General features: G+C 40.5%; 1 protein-coding gene across 1 annotated transcript in view; it reads left to right on the top strand.

Annotated features, from left to right (window-relative positions):
- The window catches only part of FBXO42 (F-box protein 42), a 101,626-nt gene that overhangs the window by 43,956 nt on the left and 37,912 nt on the right, over positions 1–19,758 (top strand). Inside the window, exons 2-3 of the mRNA XM_021684062.2 lie at positions 12,250–12,517; positions 15,983–16,099. Coding sequence (XP_021539737.1) covers positions 12,268–12,517; positions 15,983–16,099 — 367 coding nt within the window. The 5' untranslated portion in view covers positions 12,250–12,267. The remainder of the gene's footprint in view (positions 1–12,249; positions 12,518–15,982; positions 16,100–19,758) is intronic.

The following is a 19,758-nucleotide window of genomic DNA, read 5'->3' as shown; positions in this document are numbered from 1 at the left end:
ATGTAACCTACCAAAACCGAAGCAGGAAGAAAAAGAAAATTTGAATAGACCGATTACCAGCAATGAAATTGAATCGGTAATCAAAAGCCCAGGATGAGGCGGCTTCACAGGTGAATTCTACCACACATTTCAAAAAGAGTTCATACCTATTCTTTTCAAACTATTCCAAAAAATAGAAGAGGAAGGAGAACTTCCAAATTCATTCTATGAGGCCAACATTACCCTGATTCCAAAACTAGTTAAATACACCACAAAAAAGAGAACTACAGGCCAATATCTCTGATAAACGTAGATGCCAAAATCCTCAACAAAATACTAGCAAACCGAATCCAACAATGTATTAAAAAAAAATCACCACGATCAAGTGGGATTTATTCCTGGGATGCAAGAGTGGTTTGATACTCATAAATCAATCTGCATGATACATCACATCAGTACGAGAAAGGAAAAAAAACATGATCCTGGGGTGCCCAGGTGGCTCAGTGAGTTAAGCACCCAACTCTTGATCTCAGCTCAGGTCTTGATCTCAGTGTCATGAGTTCAAGCCCCGCACTGGGGAATTTTTAAGTGGAGCCTACTTAAAAACAAAAAACAGGTGCCTTGGTGGGCTTCAGGCTCTCGGCTGCTGCTTGGGTCATGGGATCGAGCCCTGCTACGGGCTCCATGCTCAGCCCAGAGTCTGCTTGTCCCTCTCCCTCCCTCAGCTTGCACATGCTCCTGTGCACACACTCTCTCTCTAGAATAAATGACTCTTTAGGGGAAAAAAAACAAAACAGGGGTGCCTGTGTGGTTCAGTCGGTTAAGCGGCTGCCTTCAGCTCAGGTCATGATCCCTGGGTCCTGGGATCGAGCCCCGCGTCCGGCTCCCTGCTCAGTGGAGAGCCTGCTTCTCCCTCTCTCTCTCTGCTTGCCTCTCTGCCTACTTGTGCTTTTTCTCTCTGTGTCAAATAAATAAAATCTTTAAAAAACAAACAAAAACAACCCAAAAAACCCCCATATAATCATTTCAATAGATGCAGAGAAAGCATTTGACAAAGTATAACATCCACTCCTGATGAAAAAAAACTCTCGATGAAGTAGGTTCAGAGGGAACACACCTCAACATAATAAAGGCCTTATATGAAAAACCCACAGCTGACATCATACTCAATGGGGAAAAACTGAGAGCTTTTTCCCTAAGGTCAGGAACAAGACAAAGATGTCCACTCTCACCACTTTTATTCAACATAGTACTGAAATCCTAGCCACAGATATCAGAAAACAAAAATAAATAAAAGGCACCCAAATTGGTAAGGAAGAAGTAAAACTTTCCCTATTTACAGATGACATGATACTTTGATTACAAAGCTGTAGCAATCAGAACAGTATGGTACTGGTATAAAAATAGACACATAGATCAATGGAACAGAATAAAAAACTCAGAAATAAACCCACAATTACATGGTTAATTAACCTTTGACAGAGGAGGAAAGAATATTGCAATGGGAAAAAGAATCTTTTCAACAAACTGATGTTGGGAAAACTGGACATCTACATGCAAAAGAATGAAACTGGACTACTTTTTTACACTACACACAAGGGAACTCAAAATGGATCAAGGATCTAAATGCAAGACCTGAGATCATAAAAATCCAAGAACAGGCAGCAATTTCTCTGACATCAGCCACAGAAGCAACATCTTTCTAGATATGGCTTCTGAGGCGAGGGGAACAAAAGCAAAAACAAACTACAGGAACTGCTTCAAATTAAAAAGCTTCTAGGTGCCTGGGTGGCTCAGTCAGTTAAGCGTCTGCCTTTGGCATGGGTCATGAACACAGGGCCCTGGGATCGAGTCCCGCATGGGCTCCCTGCTCTGCGGGGAATCTGCTTCTGCCTCTGCCTCCGCCTCTCTTTCTGTCTCTCATAAATAAATAAAGAGAATCTTTAAAAAACAAAACAAAATAAAAAGTTTCTGTATAGCAAAGGAAACAGTCATCAAAACTAAAAGGCAGCCTACTAAATGGAAGAAGATATTTGCAAATGGCATATCCAGTAAAGGGTTAGTATCCAAAATATATAAAGAACTGATACAACTCAACACTCAGAAAACAAATAACCCAATTAAAAAGGGGGGCAGAAGACATGACTAGACATTTCTCCAAAGAAGGCATACAAATGACCAGCAGACATATGAAAAGATGATCGACATCACTCATCATCAGGGAAATGCAAATCAAAACCACAGTGAGCTATCACGTCACACCTGTCAGAATGGCTAAAATAAAAAACACAGGAAACAACAAGTGTTGGTGAGGATGTGAAGGAAAAAAGAACCTTTTTACACTGTTGATGGGAATGCAAACTGGTGCAGCCATTCTGGAGAACAGTTTGGAGGTTCCTCAAAAAGTTAAAAATAGAACTGCCCTATTCAGTAATCGCATTACTGGGTATTTACCCAAAAAATACAAGAACACTAATTCTAAGGGATACATGCACCCCTATGTTTATTGCAGCATTATTTTCAACAGCCAGATTATGGAAGCAGCCCAAGTGTCCATCAATAGATGAATGGATAAAGAAGATGTGGTGTGTTCAAATAAATAAATAAATAAATATATATATATAGAATGGATAAAGAAGTGTGCATGTATATATATATGCACACACATACAATGGAATATTAGCCATTAAAAAGAGTGAAATCTTGCCATTTGCAACAACATGGATGTAGCTAGAGAGTATAATGATAAGTGAAATAAATCAGAGAAGGACAAATACCATATGATTTCACTCATGTGGAATTTAAAAAATGAGCAAAGGAAAAGAGACAAACCAAAAAACAGAGTCTTAACTGTAGAGAACAAACTGATGGTTACCAGAGGGGAGGTGGGTTGGGGGATGGGGGAAATAGGTGATGAGGATTAAAGAGTACACTTACCATGATGAGCACTGAGTAATGTATAGAATTGTTGAGTCACTGTATTATATACCTGAAACTAAGATGACATTGTATGTTAACTATACTGGAATTAAAACTAAAACTTAATAAAAAAATAAAATTCAGATTAGAACTTATTTTAATTATGGGATTTTTTTTTTTCCCATAAAGCAAAGTGTTAAAATGAAATACCATGACACAGTAGTGGTTCCCAAAAATACTTGTTCACCCTCATTGTCTTGATGGTGTGTGCATGTGTGTGTAAGATTTTCTTTCTTGGAGGGGAAAGCTTTTATTGAAAGATTATGATCTTCTACCTTGTTCAGATTTTTAAATCTCCTTTATGAAGCTATGATATTTAGATGGTAGGATTTGTGTCTGTGGTGTCTTTTTTTTCCTTGTCCTTACTTGGGAAAATAAAAATTTGTTGACCCTATGTCAGTCTAAAAAAAATTGCTGATCTGTGAAATTCATAAGTCTGGGAACCATTGTGATAGAATCTCTCCACAAAAGGCTAAGAGAATCCTGGCCTGCAGTGGTTTTTGCATACTCCTCTCTTGTTGTCAGAAGAAAGGTGCATAATGGCAGAAAAATCTGAACATCTTAAAAAGTAGTAATGATTTGGGTGCCTGGGTGGCTCAGTCGGTTAAGTGTCTGCCTTCGGCTCAGGTCATGATCCCAGGGTTCTGGGATCGAGTCCCACATCGGGCTCCTTGCTCAGCAGGGAGTCTGCTTCTCCCTCTACCCTTCCTCCCTGCTTGTGATCTCTCTCTCTCTGTCTTTCTCAAATAAATAAAATCTTAAAAAAAATAAAAATAGTAATGATTTGTTTAGATACTGTACATTTTTAATTTAAGAATAAAAATTCCCAGGATGCCTGGGTGGCTCAGTTGTTTAAGCGTCTGCCTTCAGCTTGGGTCATGATCCCAGCATCCTGGAATCGAGTCCCACATCAGGCTCCTTGCTCAGTGGGGAGCCTGCTTTTCCCTCTGCCTTGTCTGCATGCTGCTCCCCCTGCTTGTGCTCTCTCTCTCTGACAAATAAATAAATAAAATCTTAAAAAAAAAAAAGAATAAAAATTCCCACTTCTTCGTGCCTGTTTTTACCCTCCATCCTCTAGTTTTATTAGTCTTTAGCCATCTGAACTTTCTTCTTTTTTTTTTTTTTTAAAGATTTTATTTATTTATTTGACAGAGAGAGACACAGCGAGAGAGGGAACACAAGCAGGGGGAGTGGGAGAGGGAGAAGCAGGCTTCCCGCGGAGCAGGGAGCCCAATGCGGGGCTTGATCCCAGGACCCTGTGATCATGACCTGAGCCGAAGGCAGACGCTCAACGACTGAGCCACCCAGGCGCCCCCTGAACTTTCTTCTTATTATTTTTTTAATTTTACTTTTTGATAGGAAGTTTTTTTCATTAGAATATGTAGGAATTAACATTTAGATTTTGTCGTTGACTCTAAAATTAATTCATAAAGTTGTATTTGTTTATTCATTCAATAGCCTTTTGCTGAGCTCTTATATGGATACAGAAAACAATTTTCTTTTGTGCCCTAAGGGGAGAGGAGGAGGCAGACAGACAATTGCAGTGTAGTAATTCCCAGCACTGCAGGCAGTACTTAGTATTGTGGGAGCGCAGAGGGAGAGGTAGGTATGTTCTGAGCATTTATGTAGTCTGATGCAGCCAATTTTGAGTTAATATAGTTTACTACCGTTATGGTATGAGTATTTGCTCCTTTTCCATTTTTCTTTCTTAAATAATTATTATTTTTTGAAGATTTTATTTATTCATGAGAGACAGAGAGAGAGGGAGAGGGAGAGGCAGGCTCCCTGCGGAGCAGGGAGTCCGATGTGGGACTCGATCCCAGGACCTCAGGATCATGACCTGAGCCGAAGGCAGATGCTTAACCAACTGAGCCACCCAGGTGCCCTTAAATAATTATTTTTGAGAGGGGAAAAAATTTCCAAACCCAGAATAATGTACCCTTTAATGCACCTTTTTTCTCCTCTAACTCCTCTGATTTATACTGTACTTCAAATGAAAGCCTTTTATTTAAAATTACTGTTATAGGGCGCCTGAGTGGCTCAGATGGTTAAGCGTTTGCCTTCGGCTCAGGTCATGATCCCAGGGTCCTGGGATCGAGTCCCACATCGGGTTCCCTGCTCCTTGGGAGCCTGCTTCTCCCTCTGCCTCTCTCTCTCTGTCTCTCATGAATAAATAAATAAAATCTTTAAAATAAATAAATAAATAAAGAAATACAATTACTGTTATATGTTAAATTATTGCAATCCTAATTATTCTGTACTTTGTACATTATCACTGTCTTTTCTTAAAATCTAAAAATTCAAGCTCTCACCAAAATATAAATTTGGGTATTAAAGTTCTGTTGTATTCTTTATACGAAATGAAACATTTTGTTGAACCTAGAATGTGTAGTTCCTCCATATGGAATTTTCAGAACCTAGAGTATTTCCGTTCATGATATGAAACCAGCACATTTTTCTTGACCAAATACTTAGTAATAACAAATCCTTTGGCTTCTACGTATGAATATGGATGGCTCTAGAAAAGTCATAAAGTGCTTTCATTTAGTATCAGTCATTGTAAAGATAAAAGTATACTAAGTGGGTAGTTCGGCAAAATATTTTTCAATTTCATTAAAGCGAGTCTTAATTAGATAACACATTGATGAGTTAACCACTTAAAAAAAATTACCGCAGCTGATATCTCTTACTAGGTTTGGAATGCTTTATAGAAGCAGTTCTCTGAATTTGCTTGTCAAAGTAGCTCACAGTTTGCTAATAGCAACAGTAGTTATGCCAAATGATTCTATTTCTAGACTTTGTCAAAACATTGACTGTGAGGAACTAAGGAATCTCCACATTATGAGCTTCTGTTAATGTAGATAAAATATTAAGTAGTGTGTGCAAATGGTAAAACACCCATCGAATAAAAAGTAGTTTTTCCCTTTGTCCTAAAGGTAATTCCGTAAGTAGCGAAGAATATCATTTCAAGAGATAGTAATTTGAAGATCTTTATCCCTCCACCTTCTCCCATTTCATTCTCTGAAATCCTACCTATTCTTCAACATGGAAATGCTTGCCTTTGTGTGATTTCCTGATCAGACTAGTTGGAAGCCATCTCCTCCTTCCCTGAATTGGTAAAGCTTCTTGTTTGTACCACAGGTCTGTCCTGTGTTAGTATTCATTATTTGTCTTTGGCTCTTACCAGGTTAATGTCCTTGAGAGGAAATAGTGGCATATCCTCTTTTTTCTTTTTTTTTTAAGATTTATTTATTTATTTGAGAGAGAACATGTGTGCGAGTGGGGACAGGGGCAGAGGGAGAAAATCTTCAAGCAGACTCCCCGCTGAGCATGGAGGCCCACACAGGGCCCAATCCTCGACCCATGAGATCATGACCTGAGCCAAAACCAAAAGTCGGACGCTTAACCGACTGAGCCACCCAGGAGCCCCGGCATGTCCTCTTTCTTTTTCACTCCCATGGGATGTAAGCACAGTATTTTCACGTATAGTAAATGTCCCATGATATTTGTTGAATGCATGAGGTAAGGTAGAAATTTATATTTTACCATTTTCTGTAACTTTTTCATTTGACTTAGTACAATGATAATAATGTGGTATATTAATAAGGCTTGTTACCATCTTAGATTGAATCATATTGTGGTCTTCATTTAACAGTATTTTATATTTTCAAAAGTATATTCAATACCTTTTAGCTAACATGAGTGCTGCTGAGGTGGGTAACTTCATGAGTTCATGTTGACATCTGTGCAAGGTTGCTGCTTTGCTCCTGAAGCCTTAGAAGCCCTCATGTTGAGGGATAACTGTGGGTGCTTTTCCATTCAGTCCAGCCACATGTTCTTCAATGAAGTCTCAATGCTTTATCTTACTGTCACTGAGAGGTTCCCTTATTGCATTTTTTTTTTTTTAGCTTTTTGAATTTGTGAAGAAGAATCTTGATTACATTTTAAATCTTCAACTTCCTTTTAGTGAAGTGTATTTTGATTTTCATAAAGACATGTTTACTCCAAGAGGATTGTCAGATGTCTAGTTGTACAGAAATCAAAGGCACAGTTAATCAAATATTGTACTAGGATCTGGTAAAAACTTGTACGTGGATAACAAAGTAGTTTCATTCCCATCCTGAATTTCTTTGAATTGATTTTAACTCTTCACAAGTTAATCAGTTTCCTCCAAGGAGTTCAGAGTAGTTTGCTGATATCTGCTACCTTTACAGAATCTTTATAAAGTAGATAGGGAGTTTTCATTACTTAGAGTAAAGAGGTTTTCCCATGTTGTTCTGCGTGACCTATCCTGGGTCACACAGTGTTACAGGTAGAAACAGTAGCCAAATCTCCTTGTCTCAAAATCTTAAACTTAATTTATACTTCAGATGGGCAAGGTATATGGATTTTTGTTTTTTAAATAAGCTCTATGCCCAGTGTGGGTGGCTCTTGAGCTCTCTGAGATCAAGAGTCACATGCTCTACCAACTGACCCAGCCAGGTGCCCCAAGGTATTTGGATTTTTAAAAGTAATTTTATTTAGTTGGATGTAGTCTCATAGTATAGTATATAGAGTATCGTGTAGTGTAGTAGTGATACTGCTGGTCCAGATAAATGGTTTCTTTAGTCCCACCCATCTTGACCCAGCAAAAGTTCATTGGGTATGGCTTCGGAGTCTGGTGCAGACTCTCAGGCCAGTGTACACCTTAAAAGGTCAAAATTCAAGGAACCAGAGAGATATGTTCATTCTGACCAATAAAATATCTTGGCAGCATCCAGTGACATATAAGGGTAGGGTCTGCTATTCTCGGATATACTGGTGATGTAATTTCTAGTATAAAATAATGCGAAGTCAGCACAAGGGTGGTGTGAGTAGAAATTTCAATAAACCTTGTGCTCATTTGCATGTCTAGTTCTAGCAAGACAAGATGGCTAGACATGCTCTCTGCCCTCAGGGAGCTCAGAGTCCAGTAAATGACCAGTTTGTGGTTTCTACCAAAAACTTGGGAAAACTAAGAAGGTCTAACACAAATGTGAAAGGTGAGGAAGATTTCTCTTAAAGACTTCATGATGGGGTGCCTGGGTGGCTCGGTCAGTGGAACATGTGATTCTTGATCTCAGAGTTGTGGGTTCGACCCCCACATTGGGTGTAGAGATTACTTTAAAAAAAAAAACAAAACGACTTCAGGAAAACTGAGGTGCCTGGCTGGCTCAGTCTGTAGAGGCTGTGACTCTTGATCTCGTGGTTATAAGTTTGAGCCCCACATTGGGTGTAGAAATTACTTAAGAAATAAGATCTTGAGGGGCGCCTGGGTGGCTCAGTCGTTAAGCGTCTGTCTTCGGCTCAGGTCATGATCTCAGGGTCCTGGGATCGAGCCCCGCATCGGGCTCCCTGCTCCTGGGGAAGCCTGCTTCTTCTTCGCCCACTCCCCCTGCTTGTGTTCCTTCTCTCACTGTCTCTCTCTCTGTTAAATAAATAAAATTAAAAAAAAAAAAAAGATCTTGGAAAAAAAAAAGACTTCATGAAAACCACATTCAGTGAGTTAACAACAATTACATGCGAATTGTTTTGTAGGGCTTCTTTTGGCATGAAGAAAACAAAAACTGTTTCAGAATGCCTCCATATCCTGTGGGAATATGAGTGATGATTTCATTACCTAATCATGGAAGTGAAAATGAAGGACTGTGCAAGTTGTTCCTGGGCGTGTAATTACAGAGGAATTGCATCTGATCCCATCCCTTGGCATCTTTGCTCAGGGCCAAGTTCGCAAACATGCCCTCAGGAGCGTCGGGTTTGATGCTTTTGTGGACAGAGAAATGGTTGAATGGGAGAATTACTTAAAACTGGGTATTACAAAAGTGTGAGTCCCTTTATGTTTGCTTGCTAATTGTACTTTGAGAAGATTTGGGAACGGATTGAGAAGTTGTTTTATTGGGCCAAACATTTATTTTGCTTGGGGAAAAAATAGTATTCTATAAATAAGCTCTTGTAGCCTTTACTGATTTAGTTTGTTCTGAAGAGGACCCTAGCCTCACAATCTGTCAAGCTTTTGAGTAAAGGAGCAACTGTATTTGAGATGTTATGTGTAATTCAAATGTGAAAGATGCAGCCAAACTCAAGGAGTCTGTTTTCTTTTTTTTTTTTTAAGATTTTATTTATTCACTTGAGACACAGAGATACAGAGAGGGAGAGAGAGAGCATGAGCAGGGAGAGAGGCAGAGGGAGAGGGAGAAGCAGGCTCTCCGCTGAGCCAGGAGCCTGATGTGGGGCTCGATCCCAGGACCCTGGGATCATGACCTGAGCTGAAGGCAGACGCTTAACCATCTGAGCCACCCAGGCTCCCCAAGGAATCTGTTTCTTTGGATTCTTTTCCCTAGTGAATTTCAGCGCTGAGTGGGGGTTAAAAATATGAGAAAGTCAATAAATTAGGGAAGATAGCCAGTGGGAAGTGAGAAATGATAACTTATAGGGGAAAGAATAAGAGGGAATATGGGAAGTAATTTCTTCCCAGTAGTAAAAAGTACCTTTTTTTCTTTGCCAGAAAAAAATTTTTATTTATTTTTTATTTATTTTTATTTTTAAAAAGATTTTATTTATTTATTTGACAGAGAGAGAGAGAGAACACGAGAGGGAACACAAGCAGGGGGAGTGGGAGAGGGAGAAGCAGGCTTCCCGCCGAGCAGGGAGCCCGATGCGGGGCTCAATCCCAGGACCCTGGGATCATGACCTGAGCCGAACTCAGACGCTTAACGACTGAGCCACCCAGGTGCCCCCCAAAATTTTATTTTTGTTTTATATTTTATATGAATACTCTTCAGGGTAGGAGTTAGGGCTGGAAATGGAAAGGCCTTCCTTTAGTGAGTTAAGCATGTGGAAAAACAGCTCACCCAAGGTGGGGGGTAACTATCTAGGATAATTTAATACAATTACGGTAAACCTACTTTTGGGGAATGGAGGGGATTGCTGCCTCCTTCGCTCTGCTGTCCCTCCTCCCCCAGCTAGGAGGACTTAGGCTACTCCACTACTTGCAGTTAGCCACCTATTGTTCACCATCATCAAGATTCTAGCAGCCACTTCGCTAGGACACATTGCTATATCATGAGCTAATTTGATAGATGAGTTTCTTGGAAGCGACTTTATGAGGTAATGCATTTTTTCATTTTCCTTTATGTGATCATTCTTCCAGTTTTTAAGATGTCGTACATAGTTTGTATATAAATTACAGGAATGGTAGAAATGAGGGGGAAAGATTCTGTTCTTTGTTCTCCCCACCCCCCTCATCTCTTGGAACATTTCAGATCTCTCTCTCTCTCTCTCTCTCTCTCTCTATGTATTTTAAGTAATCTCTATGCCCAATGTGGGGCTCGAACTTACAACCCCAGGATCAAAAGTTGCATGCCCTACTGACAGCCAGCCAGGCATCCCTGGAACATTTCAGATCTTTCTCAAAGCCCCAAGTATATTTCAAGGTTACTTTTCTCTTCCCATTATTTTTTATTCTTCTCATCAGTGTTAGAGGGAATGCTTGAAATTTTAAGATGAATGGCCTAGTGAGTGATCTGGGTAGGTGTGTATGGTCAAGGGGAATAGATGTATTAGAAAATAAGAAAATGAACTCAGATGTCCCTTCAAGAAAGGACTTCCTGCCCATCTGTAAGGAGTATAACTGAAGAAATCCCTTAGTCCCTTCAGGGCGGGCCTCAGCTTTGGGGCAGCCCCCAGCCAGTGGCTGAGCAGAGCAATTATAGATGAGCCCAGTAGTGGAGCTGGCTATCCTTGTTCCTGAGCTCTGTTGGACAGGCTTTGTCGGGGGTACATTGAGCTCTGTTCCTCCTGCTCAGTCCTGCTTCCTTTTTTTTTTCTTCTCACAAGAGTTCCCCACCTTAAATCTTTTTTCATTCCTAATTTTGTTTTTTTAGCATTTGCTTCCTGGAGAATCGAACCTGTGATACACTTCTTACATAAATCACCCTATTCCCTTCATTTTACTGTCTTTATCGCAGGCTTTGCATGAAACATCAGAAGAATGATATAAATGAGTTGCCTGCTTCTATGTGTGTATTTTAACATATTTTGTGCTCTTTCTAGAAAATTTAGGGAATATAGAAAAAGAAGTTAAAAATCATCCATAATGGGGCACCTGGGTGGCTCAGTCGTTAAGCGTCTGCCTTCGGCTCAGATCATGATCCCAGGGTCCTGAGATCCAGCCCCGCATCGGGCTCCCTGCTCCGCAGGAAGCCTGCTTCTCCCTCTCCCATTCCCCCTGCTTGTGTTCCCTCTCTCGCTGTGTCTCTCTCTGTCAAATAAATAAATAAAATCTTTAAAAAAAAAATCATCCATAATGGTTTTTTAAAATTAATTACCTTCACGAGAGGTAACTTGATAATGGCTTATTTTGGTAAGCTTTAGAGAAAGAAGTGCATTAAACATTAAGTACTCATCTTGGTGGATTTTTCACAGACTGAACACATCGTGTAACCATTACCCAATCAGGAAACAACTTTACCAGCACCCCTGCAGCACTCACTTGCAATAGCATGAATTAATTTTGCCTGGTTGTGAATCTGATATAAGCATGGTCATGTAGTATGTACTCTTCTGTATTCTTTTGCTCAGTATTATGTTTGAGAGATTTATCTGTGTGGGTGTCTGTAGTTCCTTGCTGTATTCCATTGTGTTAATTTCATTGTGTGAATGTACCACAGTATATCTCTTATGTTATTGATGGGCATAAATATTGTTTTTTTACTCCCTGGATCTGTTTTGATGCTTTCTAATATAAATATGGTATTTTAGCTAGTTAAGCCTATTCTTGGAACATTTGTTTTCCTCTTAAGTGAATTGTCTTGTATAAAAGCTAGAAAAACTTTTCTTAATCCACATTCTCAGAGTGTTCTTATTACTCTTTATAGGACCCACAGTTTGTTTTTCCTTTGAAGTTTGAGGTCTTGAATCATGCCAAGGGAATCTAGTTGCTATCCCCTTTGCTGTCTGTCAGTCAGAAACTTGCCTTAGAGTAGCTGTTACAGAACAATCTTCCAGTTTTATGGTTATCCCAGAACTCGGCTGTCATTCTGGTTTACAGTGGAGAGAAAAAATACAATCAGAAGCCTTTAGGGATTTGTTAGATATTTGGTATTTGAACTCTACCTCTCAAATGGGGGTGGCTCACAGTTAGTGTGGGCAAGTACTGAGGAACAGATTTCATTGAGGGTCTAAAAGAAATCATGTGCTGCTTAGATGTGTGTACCTGAGTTGTTTCAGAGCTTCTGACAGTATATACTAATGTTTGTTCATTTCCCACTGTAGCTGTTTGAGTGGAATGTCATGGCCAGCTCCTCGGACAGTGAAGATGACAGTTTCATGGCTGTGGACCAAGAAGAAGCTATGCTGGAAGGGACAATGGAGCAGGATGAGGAGCCCCACCCAGCGCTGGAGGCTGAGGAGACGAGACATAACAGGTCCATGTCTGAACTGCCAGAAGAGGTTTTGGAGTATATCCTCTCCTTTCTTTCACCATACCAGGAGCATAAAACTGCAGCCCTTGTCTGCAAACAGTGGTATCGACTTATCAAAGGTACTGTGGACAGTGGAAAGGCTTATTTAAAATCTGTTTTAATGATTTATTTTTGAACTCCCAGTTTCATTTTCCCCTTTCTCCCTTAAATGTATTATGGTTCTAAAATTTAGTGTGAGACAATTAACTCTGTACGTTTCCCTTTTGTCTTAATCCTGGTTAGTTTTATGAACAGCTTGAATTTTGTGATATTTAATCCAACTTGAAGTTTTAAAATGAAGATTCTTTTTCTGCATATTCTTAGAGTTGATCTGGTAAATTGTATTCTTGAACTGGAGAAGTAGGGATGGATATGGAGTAACGGTATAATGAACGTTAATATACCTCTTACTGTTGTCGGGCAGTGTAGTGACTGCTTTCCTGTCCTCACAGCAGACTCTGGATTAGGTGAAGAAACAGAGTGTGAGGCATAGTTAAGTAATTTACCCAAGGTCACACAGATAGTCAGTGGGGGATCAAAGGTTCACATTCAGGCAGTCTGGCTTTAGAGTCCATGTTCTTTATGAGGATATCATTTTGTTTCTTAAAGTAGCTAATTGTGGCAAATGTGGGATTGTGCAAGCATTTACTGCTTAATTTTCTCTCAAGGAGTACAGGCCGTGTGCATATCTTCCACATTTAAAAATGAGTTTCTCCTGTTTTTCCATAATTTCTAATCAAGATTTCAACTTTGGCTAACTGTTGTAGTTACTAAGTGTGCTGTATTTTTAATTAATAGATAGTTAATTGGCTTCATTACTTTTTTTTTTAAAGATTTATTTATTTATTAGAGAGAGAGAGAGTGGAGGGGAGGGGAGGGGCAGAGAGAGTCCTAACCAGACTCCACCCTGATGCAAGGCTTGATCCCACGACGCCAAGATCATGACCTGAGCCGAAACCAAGAGCTGGACACTCAACCGGCTGTGCCACCAAGGTGCCCCTTGGCTTCATTACATTTTAAGTGGAAAGGGCCCATTTTTTAAATGAAGATGATCGGGCCAGTTGAATAATCTTTGATCAAAGCAAGGGTTGTATCAATTTGTTCTTTCCTGGTGGAAACAGAGTTAGGACAGAAAAACCTTTAGATCAGACTGAGTCTTAAAATCTTTTCATCAAGGTGGTTCTCGTGAGGCATGGGGTCGTTGTCAATTGCTCAGACTCCAGCCTGAAGACTGAGGACCAGCTGTGTTGAAACTGCTTGCTGGGCCCTGTTACTGTGAGGTCATTTGCTTACAACTGGTAATACTGGTGTGCACAGCCTGCTTCTATTGCAGACTTTTTTTTTTTTTTTAAGATTTTATTTATTTATTTTGACAGAGAGAGCACAAGCAGGGGGAGGAGGAGAGGGAGAAGCAGGCTCCCCACTGAGCCCGATGTGGGGCTCGATCCCGGGACCCTGGGATCATGACCTGAGCTGAAGGCAGACGCTTAACGACTGAGCCACCCAGGGGCCCCACTATTTGCAGACTTAATGGACTCTCCAGGAGAGACTGGCTGCCTACCCTGTGGAAGTAGATGATTTCATCTCTAAAATAGACGTGGAAGAATCACAGATGAGGGACTGTGATCAAATCAAATATATGAATTTATTCTTAGTTTTATTTGGCATTCTTACTATTTTGATATATATGTATTTTTTAAGGGAGAAGAGCCCTAACCTGGTACTCACAGTCTTAAATCTTCTGGGGCAAGGAAGTCACTGCCAAGACATTTTCTCCCCTGTCCTTTTCTGTCATTAAGTATCTGTCTTTTATTCCTTGCTGCCTTACCTCATTTCAGTGTTTTTAAATCTGTGTTACTTTCTTCATCAACGTATAGTTTGCAGTGCTGTCACACACTGAGTGGCTGTGTCTTTTTTATTTAATTCTTTTTTTTTTTTAAGATTTTCTTTATTTATTTGACAGAGAGAGACACAGCGAGAGAGGGAATACAAGCAGGGGGAGTGGGAGAGGGAGAAGCAGGCTTCCTGCTGAGCAGGGAGCCCGAAGTGGGGCTCGATCCCTGGACGCTGGGATCATGACCTGAGCTGAAGGCAGATGCTTAATGGCTGAGCCACCCAGGCGCCCCTTAATATTTAATCCTTAATTGTGAGTTCAGCCAAGAGCTAGTGATTGTCTTTGGAAAACATGTATAAGTACTCTGATCCCATTTAAGGATCCACTAATGTGATATGAATTAAAAAATGATATGTTCAAAAAAATTTTTAAAAAATGATATGTTCTTTCAAAGTGTAACATAATTTGTTATTCTCTTCATTCAAAATGTTGCTCTTTGAAATAAGATAATCATTTCTTGAGTTAAAAAGATAGATCGTTCCAGAAACATGAAGCTCTCACTTAAAAAAAAAAATAGACTGTATTTTTTGGAGTGGTTTTAGGTTCACAACAAAATTGAGCAGAAAGTTCAGTGATTTCCCATATACCCCCTGTCCTTCCGAAATCCACAGCCTCTCCTACTATCAACATTCCCCACCAGAGTGGTCCGTTTGTCATAGTTGATGAACCTCATGGACATAACATCACCCAAAGTCCATAGTTTGCATTAGGGTGCACATTCTGTGGGTTTGAACAAATGTATAATGACACGTATCCACCATTATAGTAAAAGCTCTCACCTTTAAAAACAGCTTTCCTTAGTTGTAAATTCATCATTTCATAATTCACTGTAAGCGAATTATCATCTCTTTGTTTAAGATGGAATATGCTTGGTTGCCATGGTTTAACTAAACATAGATATTTATGAATGCCTGTAATTTATATTCCAGACAGTTTTACCATGCTCTTTCTCACAAAGCTAAATTATTCCCCAACCCCTTTGCTTTGGAGTAAATAATACCAGTTGTTTTATTTTATACTATTTTTATTTATTTATTTATTTTTTAAAGTAAACTCTACGCCCATTATAGGACTCAAACGCACGACCCCAAGATCAGGAGTCGCATGCCCTACTGCCTGAGCCAGGCGCCCCTACCAATTATTTTAATGTGTTGCCTCATCATATGATGTAAAGGGGAGCACAGTTACAGTGCGAGCTAATTTTGTAACCTTGAGCTTTGTAACATTTAACCTCCCTAAACCCTGGTAAAGTAGAAGGATTGGATCTTCTAGTTTTGAAATTCTGTTTTCTTTCTTTGAATGAAAAATCAGAAAAATTTGGAGTTCCACTAAGAAACTTGGGTCTTATGAAAGTGATAAGACAGTTAATAGATGCAGTTTTGTTTTTCTTTTTAAGATTTTATTTATTTGACAGAGAGAGACACAGCAAGAGAGGGAACAGAAGCAGGGGGAGTGGGAGAGGGAGAAGCAGGCTTCCCGCAGAGCAGGGAGCCCGATGCGGGGCTCGATTCCAGGACCCTGGGATCATGACCTGAGTCGAAGGCAGACGCTTAACGACTGAGCCACCCAGGCGCCCCAGTAGATGCAGTTTTAATAATTTGATTGAAAAGTGAAGTATCCAGGCTGAGGCCTTTGTTATTTTTGTCTTTAGGTGTAGCCCACCAGTGTTATCATGGTTTCATAAAGGCTGTCCAGGAAGGACACATTCAGTGGGAGAGTCGGACGTACCCTTACCCTGGAACCCCGATCACTCAGCGGTTCTCACACAGTAAGTATTCACCGTGAGAGCAGAGGCCACCCTGCCTGTGGTCATATTTCTAAAAATTACTTTGGAAGCATGTATTTTGTTTGACTTTTTAATGACGAGAATGCAAAATGAGGATTTACATTAATTTTATAATTAGAATCGGAAGAGTGTGAGCCTAGGTGCAGTGTAGGCACCTTGGTATAATTTTATATTTGGATTTTTCTAGTATCTGCTCCAAAGAGGTCAAGGTATTATCTTAGACTTGAACATCTGACATCATGTCAGAGGAAGACAAAGGAAAGGAGTGCACGAGGGTATTTCTGAGATCCTACTTCTGGAGTAGTCAGAGTTTAGCAGTAAGTCTTAGGATAATTCTTTATTTTAACATAGTATATGTTTAGAAAATACTGATTTTGACTGGGGTCACACAAAAATTCTGAACATGAAGGGTATTAACTATAAAATACAAATTTAAATAGTAAAATTATAAATGCTCTGGCAATTTAGATGTAATTTAGAGTTTTAGAAATTATTCTAGAATTAACTCTCCATTTTAATTGATTTTTGTAGACACCATTTTATTCTTTTTTTTTTCTTTTTATTTATTTATTTGAGAGAGAGAATGAGATAGAGCATGAGAGGGGGGAGGGTCAGAGGGAGAAGCAGACTCCCTGCTGAGCAGAGAGCCCGATGCGGGACTCGATCCCGGGACTCCAGGATCATGACCTGAGCCGAAGGCAGTCGCTTAACCAACTGAGCCACCCAAGCGTCCCGACACCATTTTATTCTATTAGTGATTCATACCTTCATCAGAATGAGATGTGGTATATCTTAGGTCAGTAAAGGTATATTATTAATAGTTCTGCATAAAGAAAGGTCATTGGAGGGGGGCTCTTAGAAAGTTTCTCATAATTACAGCTTTAATTATATTACTTCCCTGTTCAGAAACCTTCAGTGCCTGTCCTTTGCTTACAAGATAAAAGCTAAACTTAGTGTTACATTCAGAGCCTTCTTTAATTTGATCTGTGTCCAGATTTACTACTTCATCTCCCAGCTTTTCCCAGGAGCTCTCCTCTTTCAGGCTGTCACTTTGCCATACTGGTTTCTTCCTTGTTTCAGTATTCCCATCCACTTAGCTGAAGCCTGCCTTTCCATGAAGCTTCAGCTGAAGTTCTAGTTCCTTCATGAAACCTCTCAACTCTTTAGTTCATAGAAAAGTTTTTCCTGTTCTAAGCCTATGTTTGTTTGTTTGTTTTAAAGATTTTATTTATTTATTTTGACAGAGAGAGAGAGACACAGCAAGAGAGGAAACACAAGCAGGGGGAGTGGGAGAGGGAGAAGCAGGCTTCCCGCTGAGCAGTGAGCCTGATGTGGGGCTTGATCCCAGGACCCTGGGACCATGACCTGAGCCGAAGGCAGACGCTTAACGACTGAGCCACCCAGGCGCCCTTAAGCCTATGTTTTTGTCTGGAATACTAATTTTGATACTCTTTGATACTAATACTATGTCTGCCTTCGGCTCAGGTCATGATCCCAGGGTCCTGGGATTGAGCCCCGCATCGGGATCCCTGCTCCACGGGAAGCCTGCTTCTCCCTCTCCCACTCCCCTTGCTTGTGTTCCCTCTCTCGCTGTGTCTCTCTCTGTCAAATAAATAAATAAAATCTTTAAAAAAGGGGGGGGTGTCTGTGTCTCGTTTCCTCTCAGCCCATCTCTCATTGTTCCCTTCCTCTCTGCATGCTAACTGGCAGACTGAAGGAAGACTGTTACACGGAAATGGGCATTTTTCAGAATAGGTTGAAAACCAGGAATTCCTTCAGTGTCTTTCCTTAGCTCCTTTCTCTTCCTACTGTGTGTTTCTCCCCAGAGCCCAGTTTTATTTCTTATTCCTGACTCACATTGAGCTCAAGGTCTGCATTTCCAGCTCTTTGCTCATATTGCCCCAGAGATACACAGATGTTTCCTATCTTGCCAGCTATTGGTGGTATTTGGTAGTTGCCCCCAGATGTTCTGCTTTCCATAATTTAGTTAATGGCATTATCATTCTTTCAGTTACACAGGCTTGAATTCTTGGATTTATCTGCAGTTCTTCTCTTTCCTTCAACAACAAAAGTCAAATCTTGTTGATTCCGTCCATTTCTGCAGTCTCTATCTTTCCTTATTTTTCCCATTACTCACATTTATGAGCTAATTGTCCGTCTTCCCTAAATTTTTTCTAAATGGTCTTCTTTTTCTCTCTCTTCATCTAAACCTGAACTAGACACTGTTGGCACCCATCTCTGAAACTGAGGACAGTGCCACCTCGTAGGGCATTTGGATATGTAAGGTCATTCATTGCTCATTTGCTTGACTGGAAAGCACTTCATGCATTTAGTAGGCAAGGGCCACGACTGTTCGCTGTCCTACAGTGAATGGGATGCTCCTACACAAAGAGAATGGACCTGCCTAAAATGACAGGAGCCTGTGTCTGGAACCGCGGCAAGTCTGTAACCTCAAACCAGTCTTGTCACTCCTCTGCCAAAAAACCGCGGTCTTTCCACACTGCATGCAGAATTTTCCCCTCCCTCTGACTTTCAAGGCCCCAGCATACTCTTTCAGCTTGAATCTCTGCTGCATCCTCACATAGCTAGGCTCCACCCATATGAGACTCCTTGTTATGTCTTAAAACTTCCTTACTTTTTTTTTTTTAATTTTTAAAAGATTTTAGGGGCGCCTGGGTGGCTTAGTCGTTAAGCATCTGTCTTCGGTTAAGGTCATGATCCCAGGGTCCTGAGATCAAGCCCCGCATCGATCTCCCTGCTCAGTGGGAAGCCTGCTTCTCCCTCTCCCACTCCCCCTGCTTGTGTTCCCTGTCTTGCTGTGTCTCTTTCTATCGAATAAATAAATAAATCTTTATTTAAAAAAGATCTTATTTATTTGACCCTGAGAGAGAGAGAGAGAGAAAGAGTACAAGCAGGGGGAGTGGGAGGGAGAGGGAGAAGCAGACTCCCCCTGGAGCAGAGAGCCCGACGTGGGGCTTGATCCCAGGACCCTGGGATCATGACCTGAGCCGAAGGCAGATGCTTAACTGACTGAGCCACTCAGGTGCCCCTAAACTTCCGTACTTCATGGCCTTGCTTGGATTCCCCTATTGCCTTCTTCCTTTCCCTCCCATTCCTTTTTTGTCTATGGACTTGTTTGTCCCTTGTTAATGGACTGAAAGTGTTCCGAAAATGTTCCATCCTCTAATACCCATCTCAGAGATACAGCCAAAAGCCACGTTCTTCATAAACTCCTCTCAGATTTTCTGCCATGGAGATTAAACTCTTTTCTTCCTCTACTTGTACACCCCTAAAACACTCTTCTTATCTTTCTTGTACTGTTTATTACCATCTGTCTGTCGCCATAATTGTCTTTCAACGAGGCTGAATATGAAAGCACTTTAAACTTGAGAAGCAAGTTCCTTGGCTCTTCTTTTTTTATTTTTATTTCACAAATTTTTTAAAAAAGATTTCATTTATTTGACAGAGAGAGGGAGGGAGCACAAGCAGGCGGAGCTGCAGGCAGAGGGAGAAGTAGACTCCCTGCTGAGCAGAGAGCCCAATGCAGGATTCGATCCCAGGACCCCAGGATCATGACCTGAGCCAAAGTTCAGGTTCAACCAACTGAGCCACCTAGGCGCCCCTTTAACAATTTTTTTATT

Source organism: Neomonachus schauinslandi, chromosome 4 (genome assembly GCF_002201575.2).
Source record: "Neomonachus schauinslandi chromosome 4, ASM220157v2, whole genome shotgun sequence".
NCBI lineage: Eukaryota > Metazoa > Chordata > Mammalia > Carnivora > Phocidae > Neomonachus > Neomonachus schauinslandi.
Note: the sequence above shows the minus strand (reverse complement) of the source record. Positions and strands in the feature narration are given on the sequence as shown.